At 38.1% G+C, this 18009-nt stretch overlaps 2 protein-coding genes across 3 annotated transcripts in view; one reads left to right on the top strand and one right to left on the bottom strand.

The window, feature by feature from the left end:
• rbks (ribokinase) overlaps positions 1 to 13604 on the top strand; it is a 35611-nt gene extending 22007 nt beyond the window's left edge. For both annotated transcript variants that reach the window (XM_053335039.1, XM_053335038.1), the window contains exons 8-9: positions 4696 to 4884; positions 12971 to 13604. In XM_053335039.1, coding sequence (XP_053191014.1) covers positions 4696 to 4884; positions 12971 to 13144 — 363 coding nt within the window. In that variant the 3' untranslated portion in view covers positions 13145 to 13604. The remainder of the gene's footprint in view (positions 1 to 4695; positions 4885 to 12970) is intronic.
• Positions 13605 to 13726: 122 nt separating this feature from the next.
• Positions 13727 to 15539, bottom strand: mrpl33 (mitochondrial ribosomal protein L33). The gene is made up of 4 exons (XM_053335040.1): positions 15405 to 15539; positions 15017 to 15035; positions 14814 to 14920; positions 13727 to 13865 (listed from the first exon to the last, which is right to left on the bottom strand). The coding sequence occupies exons 1-4, from the start codon at positions 15424 to 15426 to the stop codon at positions 13816 to 13818; spliced, it is 198 nt and encodes a 65-aa protein (XP_053191015.1). The 5' UTR covers positions 15427 to 15539; the 3' UTR covers positions 13727 to 13815.
• Between the last annotated feature and the right edge of the window lie 2470 nt (positions 15540 to 18009).

The raw sequence follows: 18009 nt of genomic DNA, 5'->3' as shown, positions 1-18009 counted from the left end.
AGGACAGATGTGCTCTTTGGCTGAGTCAGCCGCCCCCTTGGGGATAAAGTGGATGTGAGTTTGCCCTGGAGCATCTATTTGATGTGGTGATGCAGGGCGGAGAGATGCTGTAGCCAGGTGTGGGAACATGAAAGGGAGAGTTGACGAAAGCACAACATGTCTTTTTTTTTCTTTTTAAAGAGTGTCAGGCCATGGAGGTACAGTCATGTTATATATTATGCAGTGTGCAGAGGTGGAAAGAGCAAAAGAAATATCCCACACAGGTACCAGCACTTTTATAGCATTTGTTTTTAATGATAAACACTTTAAAGTGACATTTTTTTTAGTCTATGATTAAAAATGAAAGACTCAAATTTCAAATTCAGTACATTGTTGTCTGTAACTATTGTTACTACAAATAAGTAGCTTTAAGTAAGTGGACTTTAAAAGTGTAATAGTGCATGTCAAATACAGTGTTTTAGCCAGTTTTCAGTCAACAAGCAAGCTGCACAAGTTGTTGTGTGTGAGGAAGTATAGTAAATGTAGTATTTTCTGTGTGAGTATTTGACCCTGAGGAAGACTGATGTGCAGTGGATACACATAGGTCTTGTTTCTAGTCATACAGTCACCAAAAATAAAAGCTTTTGAATTTGTACATTTTATGGAAGCAGTGGACCTTGATTTTCCTGGGTAGAATGTATTCCCCTTCTCGTGAGCAGACTTTGGTTTAAATGTTTTAAAACTGCAAATAACTTCTATTTACTAGAAAATATGGTTTCAGTTCAATAGCCTTTTGTGGTCCAAAAATAATAATAACATTTTAACAGTATTTCACACAAAAAAAGATATGTCAGAAAATAATGTAAAATGTATATTATAACTTTTCTATAATGATAAATACATAATATTATATAATATTATGTTAATAATATCATTATGTCATTTAATCATAATACTTGCATAGTAGTCACGGGACAATTTTGTGGAAAACAAAGATTTTTTTACTTTTAATGTTTTGTGTAACTTTATCTGATAATACTTTTCTTAATGTTCTTATTTTAGTACAGTAGGATTTTAAATGCAGGATTTTTAGTTGTAATTAAGTATTTTTATATAGAAGTATTGGAACTGGAATTTACTGTGTCTATGAACCTCACCAGCCAAAGGCAAAATAACTACACTACATACCATGTTTATAATGCCTCATCACAGCAATTAATCACTGAATATTTCTCAATATCAATATTTTTTTAAAAGTCAAAAGTTTTACCTTTGCAGTACACATGCTTTACTTTTTAAATACATTTAATTCTTCACTAAAGTAGGTATAAAACAAATTCCTGTAAATAAGAACCATGATTTTGTATTGGTGCATTTAAGTTGTTTTTCTTTAGTATCTTACATGTTTTATGATCTAATGTTTCTGCTGCTTTGCTCACTGAAACTCTTAAGCTCTGTTGTCTCCCTACAGTAAAGCTGTTATAGCATATAGTTGTGAACCTCTAAATCTTTGAAAAAACCATCATTTTTTATGTACTGTCCAGATGCTTGCTTAAGTGTCCATTTATGTAATCAAAAATTTAAAAAATACCAAGACTTATTGCCTCATTTTCCTATTCAAACGATGTATGGTGTGATGCTAATGAGGACCTGGAAAGGTCAGAAAATATAGTAATAGAGTACAGTAATAAATGTAAATTTAAATAGCTTCAGTCTAGATATGAATGTACTTGACCGACTAATTCAAGAGAAGAAACTCAAATATAAACTGAAATAATAACTCATGGTATACATTTTAAATCTGAACTATGGGTAAAGGAGAATTGAAAACTGCATGTTATATAATATAAATATAAATACACAAAATTACCGTAATGACAGCTCATTATTTCCACCCCTCAGCGATGTCTCTAAATATACATATTCTTGGAAGGACACCCACCAAATGAACAGTATAATACTGCATATGTTTTTTTTTGTTTTTTTTAAAAGGCACCCACTTGTGTGTGTATGATGCATACAAGCACACTCACACACACACTCACACACACACATACTAAGAGAGAGAGAGAGACGTAATTCAACTTTCTCATATTCTTGTACACAGAGGGAGGTAGATTGATTCCCTGCCCTGGTGTGAAGCTGATGACTAACAAAAAAACGGCTCTTTTTCTCTTTTGGCATCCGACAGCACCAGGGTGGCTGCGGGCTCTAAAAGCACCGATACACTCGGCGGTTTATTTTTGAACTGTCCAAGGTCATTGTTCACTCTGACAGATCACAAAAAGCGAGAAGGATCAGATCGTCAGACCCTCATTCAGCACTGGTGTCAGCCGTGTCTTGACCCTCCCCTGTGGGGTTAGCTTGCATGCACGGTGTACAGGTGTGTGTGTGTGTGTATGTTTGTGTGTGGTCTCACTGTACCATGCTCAGGCTGATAGAGGGAGAGAGGAGGAGGTTATAGAGGGGGTTTTAAGGCTGACAAAGTGCGGGAACTCTTTGATCCTCAGCCCACATAGTCCGCTGAAGTGCTTCATAGAGAGGGGAATTATCTTTGATGTCCACCTGACGAGCTCACGTGCAAAAATGGACCCACCATTTTTATCATTCAGCAATCTGAAAGGGAGCTCACACCCTTTTATAGCAGCATAATATAGCAGCATAGAGTAACAATGATATTCTTTATGCTTCTATGTCATATCATAACAGGATTTGTTTTAACACACATTTTTCTACATGCGGTTTGTGAATAAACTAATACTTTGAAAGGTATTTAAAAAATGTTTTTCTGCAGTACTTAATTTATTATTAATTCATAGCAGGTCATTTAGTTTTTTTCTGTTTTAGTATAATTTTTTTTTAATTAGTACAATTACACTAATACAATATTAATGTGACAGCAAGTGACAAGAAATACTGTGAGAGTGTACAATCAGTATCAAAGGAATTTCAAAATAAGACAGGAGACAAAATAGAGAGTAAAAAGCATAAATAAATAAAAGACAAAATGTTGTACATTTGAGAGTTAAATTAGATGTTTTACTGCATTTGTGCTACATGTGAGTGTGTGAGTGGGTTTTGTCTGTATATCTATTTTTGTCATAAAACAAAAAAGGTAGAGGGGAAAAGAAAACAAAAAAAAACAAAATCAGTAAGGTAAATATTCAGATAGTAAAAATGATGCATGACAGTATTAAACAATTTCTTTCACTCAATTAGCTCAACAGACTTACAATTTGAGAAACTCAAAAAATACAATATTGGCCTCAATATCATAATATTTTATCTGATTTTATCATTTCAGTTTCAGTTCATCAGAGTGTTATTGTTTGTGTTCATCACTGAATTTTAATTGTTGCATTTCAAACTAAAATTGTCATCATCAAATAAGGCTGTCAATTCTCCTCAAAACAGTCCACAATGATGGTTTCTACAAGAAACATTTTCTTTCTATTCAGGACACTAAACCTTGCATATTTCAATCATGCTAATTTACTAAAATGATCTATACTGTATTAAACCACAATCTACACTCAAATAGACACATGTTGCAAAGAGTCAGTGATCTGTACGCTTATCAATAAATGTGCTGATGAGTCTGTATATCAGGTTTCTATATTCTGAGGACTGAGCATGTGATTTTGTGTTTTTCACTTTGCATTCATATACAGTATTTTGTGTTTAAAGGTAAGAATTTGGCTCTTTCAGTTAGGAGTTTAGCATTGAAATGTTGTTTTCTGACCCAAATGAATTGTAAAATACTGTAATATAAATGTGATTAACACTAAAAACTGATTTGTTTTTGGCTTGCAGGTCTGATCAAGTCATTTCAGTCAGTCAGTAAAAATGAGCATGAGTAGTAAAGACATCATTTTAGATACCTGATACTATTTAATCTTACAAAACTGCTGCACAATTGCCTTTAATCTCCAGACAATAATATTGTCTACCTTCTTTTTTAAGGATGCCCCTTTATTGTGGAAGAACTGCTGTGGTTCTGAGTTTCCTTGACGTTCCTCAAACATCAGCTGTTGAGTCCTGCTTTGTCACTGTTTAGTCATTTTGGAGCCAGATGAAGCAGAGCAGTCAGAGGATATTCTCTTTGAAAGTCTTTGGCCCACAGACTGCTGACGAATCCAGCAAATCCTTAACAGACTGTGTTTGTTTTATGAGTCTGGCTGACCACGGTCAGTGTGTAATTAGAAAATGACTCACACCAGAACTGTTAATACGAAACAGTAAACTATAGCAAGTAAGCAATAGTCGTAATGGACTACTAATTAGGGTTCCTTAGACATAGTAAATGATTGTGATATATTTAACCGTGTTCATTAGAGGCATAACACAAGCTTTTATTTTTTATTAGATTTTATTTTCAAAGGCAAAAAAGACTCAAGCCACTGCTTCGATGTCTTGCATGTCACACACAGTCCATGGTACAGGGTTTTGGCCTTGGGGAATTTCCATAATGCAGGTCTTTATTTATCCTCTCAGTATCCCACACCGCTGCTGGTTTTGTCCTATCTTTAATTTTAATTCCTAACCTCTGATTAACTTGGCCCCCAGTTGAAAGATAAAAAAGACACTGGTTTAGACAAAAATGTGAAAGAAATAGTATCCAATGATCATCCTATGTTTTGTATATGAAGAGTGTCTCTGGTATATGATTATATATGATCAGCAACCCTGCATTTTTGTCCTGCTGTGTCCATCCAGGCTGAGCTGCTCACCGGTGCCTCAGTAACTAATGTGGAGGAGGCACATCGCGCTGGGCAGGAGCTGCTGAAGCGAGGCTGTGGGTCAGTCATCATTACTTTGGGACCACAAGGCTGCGTGGTGCTCAAGGAGAAGGAGTCTATCTCAAAACATGTTCCAACCCCGGCAACCACAGCAGTGGACACTACAGTAAGGATATACACCATATATAATGTGACAATTATGTCTTCAATTAGTCAATTAATTATGTAGTCTATAAAATTCCAAAAAATCAAATGCTTGTTTTGTTCTACCAACATCCCATATCCAAATATGTTCAATTTCCAGTGATATATATTATAAAAAAGATTGAACCAAAGAATGTTTACATTTTTAGCCTTATATATAAATATGTATAGCCTTATATTATAAAGCTTGAACAAAAGGTTTAGCATTTTTAGCTTTATATATATTAGTAACTATCACTATTTTGTTATGCTATTACATTTTATACAGATGTTTATGGCCCTGACATTTCCTCTAGAGCCACATTGAGATTGACATTTGTGGTTTTAGGTGAGATGTCAAGATAAATATTGGATGGATTTCCATGAAATGTGGTTCAGAAATTAAATGTTCCCCTCAGGATTAATTGTAATATTTGGTGATTTAGCTTTTCATCTAATCCAAATCATCAAGTGAAACATTCAGTTTGTCCAAACTTTGATGAAAGACTAACTAACTGCATCATTAACTAATATTCCCAATGTAAATAATGTTATCATCAGCGTATTGGTATTATCGTTGTGACCACATTAGCATGCTGATTTGAACTCAAATCAACACTGTGCAGCCGCAACATCAGCATTATTTCTTAACTGTTTGTTTTAAATTATTTGATTATTAATTTAACCTTAAAATGAAAAAAGAAAATAGTGAAAGGGTCATTCACAATCGCTCAGAGCTCAAGGTGGTGCCTTCATCTAATTCCAAAGATATTCAACTTCTAATTATGTAATCCAGAAAATAAGCAAATTGTTACATTTCTGATGGCCAGATAATATCTTCTACATTCCTTTTCATAATTTGTACTGTTTGATATCATGTAAGGTTTAATTTCATCCTGTAAGTGATAAGATTTTTTATTACAGAAATCAATCTTTTCCATCTCAGTAGTAGGTAATAGCTGAGGAGAAGGTGAGGCCACTAACCATATTAGTAAGAGGGAAAAACGCTCAAATGGAAAATTATGTAATTGTGCCACCTCCTGATTGTCATACAAAAAGTGGAAGGAATTTCTCTCAAAATTGGTCTTTTTCTGTAATAACAGTGGAACACACATTTTTCAGAGAACATCCTCAGATTCCACTCTGCTTTTCAATAACAAAACTTTGTCACGCACCGCTTCAATCTGCACATTCATCATGTTGCTACTCGGAGCTACTGATCTACGTGTTGCTCAAGTGGAACGGTTTAAGATCATCGGCATGTGGTGACCATGGTCTGTCTCCCCCCCTTCCTGATTCTAATCTTTAAAAAGAGACCGCCGATGCTTGACTCATTTCACACCGGCCTCTGTAGCTTGTTTTCGTCACAGGAGTCTCAGCTAGATGTTTGCATTTCCTGCCTCTGAGGGTTTTGTGGGCACTGTGTTCTACCGACCAAGTACGTCATCACACAGAGGTGTTAATCATGTCTTTGTGCTTACCATGCTTGAATTAAAGGCTTTTAATTGTTTGTGTAATGGATTCTTTTACCCAATAGTCCCCCCTAGGAACTTTTATTGTGCTGTAATTTCCAAAAAGCTGTTCATCATGCAGTGTAGTAAAAACGGGTCAAACTACGGTAAGCATGTAGTCATTGCTTCACATGAAACCCCTGTCACACCTTTTGAAAGTGAGAAAAAAAAGCATAGCAAAAGTAGTAAAAAGTTAGACTTGAGAGTGTGTGTGTTTGCAGCTTATAAATCAAGGTCACTCTGGCATCTCTGGAACAAAGGGCTCGCTTTCTGGAAACGGTGTGTGACCTGCTCCGTGCCCCCCACGTTTCTAAGCAGACACACATACAACCCTTATTCACTGTCTCTTCACTCTCCCTGCTTCCCAGTAGCCCCCAGGAGAGAAGAATTTACCCAACAACCCCCCCCCCCACCTCCTCCCTCCGCTCTTCTCCCATGACTCACCTCTTGGGCCTGCATCAGTCAGCAGAAAGCTGCGCAGCCTTGCTGTGGTCGGGCCTGCTGTATGTCCCCCCGCTTAGACACACACACACACACACCCAGCCCTTTCTGTTCTTTGATGGGCCCATAAATTCTGGAGTGTTTAACTCTTTTGGACATCATAATCCCTCTTCCAGTAAAGCCCTTTTCTTTTCTTTTTTTTACTGGAGAGAGGGAAAAAACAACAGGTTGTTATCAAGATCATTATTCACTTCTTTTAGCCTGTCTGGTAACGTAGGCCTGTTAGTTATGATTACCTCTTATGTTATTACTGCTTTGATTGTTTTTTGTTTTTTTCTTTCTCTCTAGCAGTAATGACAGAAATGTCTTTGAAAGATTGGCTCCCAGCTTGTCAGCTCTAGGATTTGCTTTATTGTCACTAGTATCAGACTGTGATTTGAGGCCGTATTTCAGCCTGTGATTCTTCGATATCATCACAATGACTCACTTGCGGTTTCTTGCTATTTTAGCTAAGCTACCGCTCAGCTGGGCAACGCTGGTGGCATGACGTGTTACTGATTGGATAAGAATCCCACTTTTACTGTTCTTATTGGAAGCATTCAGTCGCTTTGTGTCCTTTGATTGATCTAGCTTTGTTAACGATGTGACATTATGGCGGTGAAATCGTTTAGCCTATCTCTGACTGTAACTCTGTCATCATCTCTGAAGCCTTCTGCCCCTCCTGCATCGGCCTGAATAACACATTTTACATGGCATGGGCAATTATGGGCTGAATCAGGGTCATGAATCTGGATGAATAACAAAGCAAAGCTTCTCATCTGCTGTGGCTCCCCCTTTATCCATGTCTCCCTTTTGTCTTAAATTGAGTGCAGGCTTCCCTCACTGAGATCAGAGCCTTGGCTGTTTTGTGTGGACAGTTAGATGAGGCTACAGTACACACACAAACACACACCCAGTGCCTCTTAGCCCCAGCAGGACGTGGGTGGCCTCAGTTTCCACTGTTCCGGGAGGTCCACTGTGTACGGCGAAAGGTAGACAGTACTGTCTAAACCAGACATTACAGCTGTACGGTGGGTCTGGACAGTCAAATTGTTCCCAGTCTTCTCTCATGACTGGAGACGTGTAAGGACCAATGGCACGATTCCTTCCTGGAAGCCAAAGGTAAGGGAATACCTCCTGAGCACTGCATTCCTTAACTCTGCAGACTTCGGGGTCAGTATGACACAGTGAGAAAACTGCCACATCACCATGTTTTAATGGATCACACATGCTCCAGCAGCTGCTGTTTAGCAACCCAGATGTTCGGCCGGTCCTCTGCCAGTGTGTATTGCATCGTCATGTAAATCAGTGTTGCACACAAAGGGGTGAAAGAGGATGAAGACAAATCACTGCAGATGCATCAAAGATTTAAAAGGTCTAATTGGTCCAATTAAATGTGTTTTTAATCTCCGAAGCTTCCTCTCTCGTAACCTCGGAGGAGTCGTCCCCGGCTGTTTGCAAGTCATACTGGAAGCTTCCGGACGTGGAAGCCACTGTGAGTCAACGCTGCCCCCGAGTTGGTCTTTACTCTCCCTAGGGTGCCTTTCATTGACAAAGGCGGCAGGCTTCAGGAGTTAGCTGCACATAGCTCCATCTGTCATAGCAATATGGGAATCAAGATCGCAGAAGGCCTCTGGGTGAGAAACACAGTCATAGGTTCTGGAGGTTCCAAAGGTTCAGTGAGCACCGCAAACTCTGTAACATGAAAGACTTGGTGTGGAGCTCTTCTTTTTCTATAAGTGTTGTTCCTGTATATCTTTGCTGTGTAGCACTCATTGCTGTGGTGCTTCTGTGCTGCACTCTACAAAGATCACTTGTCAATCAAAGCGTGTGGGTGCTGCTGTATTCTTTGTCCTTGGATTTTCTGTTGATGGACTTGGACTGAGTTTCTGTATGCGCTTCTTTGTTTGTCTGTACAGCCATGGCGGTTACTGCTGCTTGTGTTAACTATTCAGTTTCTTCTTCTATTTATTCCAAACACACCACTCATGCTGCTGTCAAAAGCGTGAAAAAAAAGGTCATATCTGTCAGTGAAAGCCGACCAAATACAAAAGAGCTGCAAATTGGAAAGCTTTCAAAATCTATATAGGTTTGCTTGTTGCGTTAAATCAAAGTTTACTCATCCGGATGTAATTTTATTTTAAATGTTCTAAATTAGTAACGTGTGATTTTGATGGATTGAATTTAACTCAACCGAAACAATAAAGGTTCCAGGAAGATGGTTTGATTCACACAAAACATAGAAGTCCTATAGCTCACTTTTACTGCATCATCACTTTAAAAACACATCCAACTCTAGAGACCTTCCAAAATCATACTTTGGTCATTTGTTGAGCTTATCACAAACAAATCTGCCATCCTAATTTCTAACTTCAGTATGAGTACCAGCAGAGAACAGGCAGAGAAATGGCACGAAGGTCAAGAAGCGGTGGACGAAGCCGACCAGCACGAGCATCACAGCTCATCCGCGGCAAGCGCTTGTGTCACTTGATTGACAGGCCTCCAGATCTAACCTTCACCAAACTGTGTCGAGGGCAGCGGCAGCGGGGCTGAAGGGGGCAACGCTTGTCAGTCTGGTTGAGCTTCATTCAGTAGATCCAGTAGCGTCACATGCCAGTCTCAGGGAAGGAGACGTTGTTAATAAGACACATAAAGGTTGAATGGTGGCTCGTACAGTCACTTGAAGTTGAATTGAAGTTTAGATGGGGAAGAGTGACGTCTTGTGTCTGTAATTATCAAGATTTCTTTTGTTATCATTTTTCAATACTCATATACACTTAAATGAAATTCAGTTCATTTACAGAATAAACGATTTAAACCAACTTAACCACTAAAAATGTAAGATAAACTTAGCAAATATGTTAAGAAAGTTTCAAGAAGATAGAGGATTTATATGAATACACATAAGTACACAAGTATAAAAGCCTTAAAGTAGCAGCATAGGTAAACATGAGGTAGTGCAATGAGTTTGCAGAAGGTACTTATTTAGATGTGTTGGCTCAGTAGAAAAAGAGTCATATAAAAGTGACCTTTTCTTTGTCTCTTTTATATGACTTCTACAGTCCCATTCGTTTTGTATTATTGGGCCATCCAGCATTACAAATTCTCTTTTTATGATAGTACATGTGTTTATTGGTTACTTACCATTTACTGTACACTAAAACAAGCATTTGGGGATGAGTCGAAGAGCAAGAAGTTTTAATTTGAGGGTACAGATTATTAGAAGTAACTTGTGCAAAAATAAGCTAACATAACTAACAGCTCTGTGAGGCTGTACTGAGGGGAATACTAACAATATGCTACAATGATAATACTACTATGACACATACTGCTAGTATGATAGTAAGCCTATCAGTATGCTAACATGCTCACAGTGACAAAGCTAGCATGTTAATGTTTAGCTGTTTCACCAAATTAGCCTGTTAGCATGCTAAGATTCGCTAATTAAAGCTAAAAAAGGATTTGAAGCCACAAGGATTTGAATCTAATAAACAACTGACTAAATACTAAGTACTGCTGAAGTTTAAATGCATAACTTTGAAATATCTTACTTTGAAACCTATATATCTAAATATTCCTGATCTGAATTCCCTTCCTTAAAGTTTCCAGGAGGTAATTTGACATTCTTGTTGGGAGCTTCAGACATATAGTAGACAGAACGCAATGGAGTAGGACAGAGGTCTGATGTCATGCATTCAGACTCTGTTGCTCATCAACAGTAGCCTGTTCCAGTGTGAAACTGTCATCGTGAATTTAGGCCTAACTTTCAATCCAAATAAAGCAACTTGATTTTTTGACTTGACTTGAATTTTGGATCCAAAAACGACTAGTTAAATTAACTTTATTGAATAATGGACTCTTGAATTTAAATATATGAACATTACACGCTTAAATGTAAAGTTTTTGAAAATGCACAGCTGGAAATTCCAGACATTCTAATGAGGAAGATATGAGGAGATATCACACCACATGTATTCACGCAGACATTTCAGTTCTATAAATATTTTACAAATGTTAATACTGTCTGTTTTTTAATCCTGAACATAATATTTATTGTGTTTCATTGTGTAATTGTCCTTATGCCAAGTTAAGCCCTAAATACTAGTATTAACCTTCTAAAACTTGTTCCAGCCGCACCCTGTTGTAGTCTGAGAAGACAAAGGTGGATGTTTGGCAGGGATTTGGGGATAGATTACTTAAGTATCAACAGGTGATTCAAAACATAAAGAGAGAAAGAACTGATAAGATGCTATAATGATTGATTGTCACGACTATGAAGAGCAATATGTTCTTTTTTCCATCATTATTGCTATATCTGTACTCTGCTACTTTGATCATCAGTCCTCAAGCATCAACCCCCAGTCAAGAGTGGTATCATCGTTTCAACCATGACGTACAACCTGGGAGACGGGCCAGAGCCAAACCGTTGGGACTGCATCACCAAAGCCTTATTTCCAAACCCTCACTGTATTGTAGCCCAGCCCAGCTACCAGACAGGAGACATAAACACACCATGGGTTTAAACATGGAAATCCACCAGGCCTGTGAAATGTTTGAGCTCTGATCTCACTCTTTCCAGCATCTCTCCAGTCCAGGAGTGACACCGGTGCTGTGCACTCCTAAGATCAGAATCAGAGGGTGGGGGTGCAAATATCGCCCTTTTCAAAATTCAAATCAAAAGCACTTTTTTTCTCTTCATGCGTTGCTCTTAGCGGTTATCTGGCCAGTCAAGCCAAAAAAAGATATAAACAGGAGACACAATACAATATCTGCTTTTTGCAACTTCCCCCCCTCCACGTGCCCTGTCTATCATGGACCTTGTTTGGCCCTCTCTGTTTCTAGTGCCAAGTCAATCACAGGGCATGGCCCCCTCTGCCCTGGTCAGGGTGAGGGTTTATGTTTTCTGCCCCGTGTCACTGATTCATCCCCATACAACTGACAACCTTCTCTCTCAGCCTGTTCACTGGCAAAACCTAGACAAAAGGGTTAGTTTGAGGTTGGAAGGGTGGTGGGGGCATCAGAGGTGCTCAGAGGAGAGAGTGCAATGAACTCTTTTCAGAGCCAAAGTGATGACTAATGGAGCAGGCTTGTGAGAACCGGCATTGGGGGGCCGTTTGTGGTTAAACATGAGCGTGTCGCCACATACCATTGTGCCTTTTCCCATCAGCGACCCCCCCCCCCCTCCTCCCGCTCCCTCTATCCTTCCCTCCACCCCCCTCTGTGGAGTCCCGTCCCAGCCAACCCCCCTCCAGGGCGTAGACAGCACATTCCATCTCTATCAATAGATGAGGAGGGGGAAAGGATGATTTATCTGTTCATACAGATAGCCAAAACCAGAGCTGTTGGCAGTTCTGGTTGAAACCACTGATGGTTGATGAACAAAGCACTCATGTGCTACCAAACTGACTCTGAAAAACTATTAACAAGCCTAGAGTTTTTACTATTTGTTCCTTAACCTTTATTTGGCAATTAGACAGCATAATGCCAGGTATTTTAAATCCAGCAGCCATTTGAACAGATGTGAATGCACCTAAGTTTTTTTTATTCTGTAAAAGTATTCAGCTTTTCTTAATACTAAAGGGTGTTGTATAACAATCATACAATATCCTACCTCATTTAACATGTTCATTTGAATTATTATATTACTAATTATTATTCTGTTGGGATAATGAAGAGCTCTATGTGCTTTTAATTGCTCATAAAAAAGATGTTTCTATTAAAGTGCTGACAGACACTTTCACACGTAGCCAAGAATTCAGTAACTCATTATAAACTAGTTGAGACTTCAGGCAGCGAAACTTGATTTGGAACAACTGTCAAATGCCATAGCACCCCCTACTGTTGACAGCTCACCCATTTTCAAAATGAACCTCACTTTCAATGTTCCTGTGCTCTTCACGTTACACTATGACAGTTTTATTTTAAAACATATTTGGGCTTGTGTGTTTGTCGTCACCTCCATATCATGAAGCTCCAGATGTATTTTATATATTATGATTATGTACTACACTGTGGGACTCTTTGCACTTCAGGTCAAATGTAATAAAGCATCGCTGTGATATTGTTTTTTGTCCTCAGGGTGCCGGAGACAGCTTTATTGGAGCGCTGGCATTTTACATGGCTCATTATCCCACAATGCCTCTGGAGGAGAGCGCCCGAAGAGCCAATCAAGTGGCGGCAGTGAGCGTCCAGGCCATTGGCACGCAGATCTCTTATCCCTTCAAAAAGGACCTACCAGCTGAGCTGTTCTGAGAGCAGCAAACTGACACCTAGTACTGAACAAGGACTGGAAAGAGTCTGACTGAACTGGGAACATAACTGTCTTATTAAATATGCTGCCTTCAGGAACTACTGAGAATTGTAAATGGAAGTAATTATATTTTTATAAATCAGAGCAGAATAATAATTATATGTATCGTGCCTATAAGACAAGTCTAATGATAACACAGAAGCTCAACTCTTTATAAAATAATGACTGACGAGCATCTCAGCACTTATACAACACATAATTGACTTAATTTATTTGATTTCCTCAAGTAGACAATGTTTCATAAGTGGTTTGTGTACACCCAGTTCTAATAAAAGCTGTACAACACTTAAATGAATCATAATCAGTGATACTTGTTTAGAGCAGCACCATAACTATGTCATTCCACGACCCCCACAGACAAAGACAGATGTGGTGGTCCCAATAAATAACATCTCTTCTACACCTGAGTGGGTAGTTTCTTCTTAAGGTGGTAATGAAGGTTTCCATCTCCAATGACCTGGTGCCGTTGGAACAGAGCATAGAGGCCTTTTGATACATCCATGATGAAATCCTCTGAAAAACAACTCAGCAGAGCACTTTGTATAATGCACAACTGTTAAATTGTCTGTTTAAAACCGTTGCAGGTTTTTGTTGTCCATGTTTCTGTGCATTGTTAAATCGATCTGATCTTCCTCTTCTCAAAAAACAGGACGTGCTTGTTCACTGCAAAGACAGAAAGCAGGTCATTAATGTAGGTCACAGGGTGTGAATAGAGTAAAAAAACAGACTACATGCTTAGTGTTCAGGAGAATGTGTGGTCTTTGAGGCGCAATAGGGACTTGCTTGTAGTTGATGTGATATAGAAAGTAACGGCCCAATGCTCAGATCGAGTGTTTCCAACTTATGTGCACTTAAGTTATCAGTAGGAGTTTCAGATGAGACACGGTGTTGAAGAAATTAGCATAATTAACATAATACATCCCCTTACTACTGGTTCATACTAGGTTCATGATGTATAATGACAACTTTCAATTCATTCAAGATCATCTTCATTAATTATTTGGTGCAAAAAACCTGTGATTGAATTCATCGATTACTCAATAATCTAAATAGTTGCGGATTCATTATCTGTCAGACTAATAATCATTGCAGCCCTATCTCACTGGTCTAATAGGTGGTTTCCCCAAGTATGACACCAGTATAAATGTGCATAGCAGTTTAGATATAACAAGCTTGCTACATTTTGACAGTAAAAAAAAAGCAATTACAGTATATAACTAATAACATTAACAGTGTTTCTATTCTATTCAAGCTTGAACACCTGACCTTGTATCATAATCTGATTTAATGCAAAAAATAAGGTTGCACATACAAGGAATCCAGCCACCAACACACCTATGCTTTTCCTACTGTGATATCTCATTATGTTTTCCATCTTTTAAAAAGCCTTATGATATAAAATAAGTCTAAAAGGTGCAGTTTTCTGTTGTTATTTAATCTAAACTATTAATCATGACACAAGGTATTGTGCTTCTCTGCTGAAATTTACAGTTAGCAGGTTTGATGGGTTTGTCATTACTTTATTTATTTTACTACAATACATATTAATAAAAGGTTTCCATGTGTATGTGTCATCTTTGGCCCTAACACAGCTGATCGGGCACATCTTACCGACTGGATCATGTTTGCGCAGCACCAGTTTCTGTGTGAGTCGGTTCCTCTTCGTGTTGAAGAAGTAACCTGTCCCTGCAGCGCTCATCATCTGCACCAGCACTGTCCTGCAGGAGCAAGTCAACAACATCACTGATCAACCACCAACCATTCAAGTATTTCATGTTTCATGTTTTAATAACAATCACCAACTTTTGACTTACTTGGATTTAGCCTTGGCCACTGTAGTATGAAACAGAAGAGAACACGTGTAAATGAATGAGGCATGATAACAACAGTGAAGCTTAGCGAGCTACTGTATTTTCAAGGGGAAGGCTAACAGTTAGCTACTAGCTCGGAATAGGACTAATAGAAACTAACGTAACAATAATTGACAATAACGGAGCAGTGACACAGAGATAAAACATACAGTAAGTACAGGCAACAGAATAACTAGATAAAAACAAACAACTTAATATAAATAGACGCAAAATGACAGACAGTGTCATTAGCATCTAGCTATCAAAGTTAACTACTTGTTAAATGTACGTTAGAGATAGCTTTATATGTGCACGCACCGCCATATTTGTGTGTGTACATTAATATACTCACAGTTAACGGTGGTGAGGAACATTTTGTAGTCTTTAAATCACTTGTTGAACGAGATATTAAAGCATGAATGTGTTAGCTGCGTTAGCTTCAGTAAGTCACATTGAGATGTTGGTACTTCCGGTGTTACAGCGTATTTGGTCACACGTCAAGTTCTGTGACCTGCAGTGTTGTAAGATCCTTGACTGAAGTATCAATACAACAATGTAACCAACATTTAAGTTGTTTATTAATTAAAAATAACATATTATTCGGGTCTCTACACTGTATAAAAAATAATAAAAAATCTATCTGATATAAAAATCCATATAGAATGTTTTAATTGAAGATATCTGTCACTACCTAGGCTACCTTTACTTTTTTATTTATTTAGTTATTTATTTTACTTTATATGATATGACCCTCTTCATACTTCTTTTTTATTTATGGACTGGAATGACTGGTTGGTTGTTCTATTATATAGGCCTATTCGGTTCAATAAAGAATAACGATGTAAAAATAATTAAGAAGTAAAAATGCAATTAAAATCCTACTTAAAGTACTAAAGTGACAGTACTGATTATGCAGAAAATCGCCTTATAATTTTCTTCTGAAATACTTTAGTACTTTATTTAAATTTAGCTGTTAATAATACTTTACTTTTAAATGAGTAGAATTTTAAATGCAGGATTTTTATTTGAAATTTACCATTAATTAAGTATTTTTATATTGTGGATACTTTTACTTAAGAAAAGGATCTGAGTACTACTCCAACAAAAATAAAAATCTGATGGGTCACTAAATACAGTAGGCTATAACACCAAGTTGCCTTAAAGATGGTGTTCAGCTGACTTTATGCTGGAGTCACATTTCTCTAATTAACATTAACATCATTAGTGTACACTGTACAGGTATATTTAGCAACACACACAAATGTCCAAGCTGAATTGAAGTTATAGTTTATACACCCTGCATGTAAAATCGACCAGCTGGCCCAATTTCAGTGTGATCTGTTCGACCTTTAGTTCGTTTTTGAGGGGGAGGGTTATCTCAAAGTTTTTTTAAAAGCAAACCACAATCATAATTAAATTAAAACTTTCTACAGAAGATTACTGACAACATTATACAGGCATGAAAAAGCTTTGGTAAGACATCAATAGGACAATCTTGACAAGCTGGAATTTTTTTTATTAAAAAAAAAAAAAGATAAGTGATTTACTGGTCAATCGGAAGAAAACAAAAAATGGAAACCATGGATCCATACACTATATATAAATAAAGTACTACACACACATGATCCGGCTGTAGAACAGGGATTAAAATAAAAAGCCAATGGGGACATAATGGTACTGAAACAGAAAGCAAAGGTAAGAGCAAAGGACCACTTCACAGTGACCTCCTTGAGGCCAGACATGGTGCTTACATCTGCCTTCTCTAAGTAGGTGCTCCTAATAGAACTCATTGTCCCCTGGGAGAACCTCATAAAAGTGGTAAACGAAAGGAAGCGGTCCAAGTATCAGTAGCTGGTGGAGAAGTGCCAGAGTCGCGGCTGGAAAGCTCGCTGTGAGCCCACTGAGGTAGGGTGTAGAGGCTTTGCTGGTCGCTCATTGTGCAAGCTCGACACCTTTCTTGGCATTACAGGAGCTGCCAAAAGGAGAGTCGTAAAGTCCACCATATAGGCTGCAGAGAAAAGGAAGGGCTCTAAGTAGGTTTGGATCATTAGGTCAGAACCATGGGCCAATGCTGCTAGGACACAAGTCAGGGCCTGATCAACCCTAGCTGGGTCACCTGATTGAGGGTAAGATAAGGTAAGATGCCTTTATTGTTACTGTATTCGTAATACAATGAAATTGAAAGTGCCCACCACAGTGATATTCAGACTTACTATCACATACATGCATATATACAGTACATACATACATACAACTACATGTACCACCTCCCTGAAGGCAGAAGGTCAAAATGTCTGATGCTGCGAGACCTAAAACATCCGATGATCTCAGGAACATCACTAATGATGTGTCCCAGCACATCCTAGCATGTATCCTTAAGCCAAGTAGTAGTAGTTATTCCCAACCTATGCGCACATAATTGTTTTTGTTAGTAAGGATAATGTAAAGTTAAGATGTTTTGAAATTGAGGTTATGAACAGTAATGAAACTTTGGAAGTGAAGCTGTGTCTCTTTCTCATAGCATCACAACATTGTTAATAAATGAATCAGGCGAAGACCTGACTGCAGAGTTTCAGACCGTTGTCTACACTGCTCTTTGTAAGGACTAATTTAGGCAGGATCATGTGAAGTCTGGAGATTCCTTTGTGTCTTAAAAATGAACACTGTTAGACATCAAACAACACAATCCACAAGGTGTGGCTCTGCTACACTGTCTACTATAAATACAATTCAAGAAACCACTGGTGTCATTTAAGTAGGAGGGTAGACTGGGGATGGTGAACATGAAATCTTTTCTTCTTGCATGTCTGAGAAGAGCTTGTGTATCTAGGCAAGACAAAAAAGAGCAGACTTAAGGGGTCATATATTTCTTAGAGTAAAAATAAATTCACCAGTCCTCAAAGGGATAGATCGACATTTTAGGAAATACGCTTATTTGTGCTCTTGCAGAGAGTTAG

The sequence above is a fragment of the Scomber japonicus genome, chromosome 16 (genome assembly GCF_027409825.1).
Source record: "Scomber japonicus isolate fScoJap1 chromosome 16, fScoJap1.pri, whole genome shotgun sequence".
In the NCBI taxonomy this organism is placed as follows: Eukaryota; Metazoa; Chordata; class Actinopteri; order Scombriformes; family Scombridae; genus Scomber; species Scomber japonicus.
This window is presented reverse-complemented; position numbering and strand designations above follow the sequence as displayed.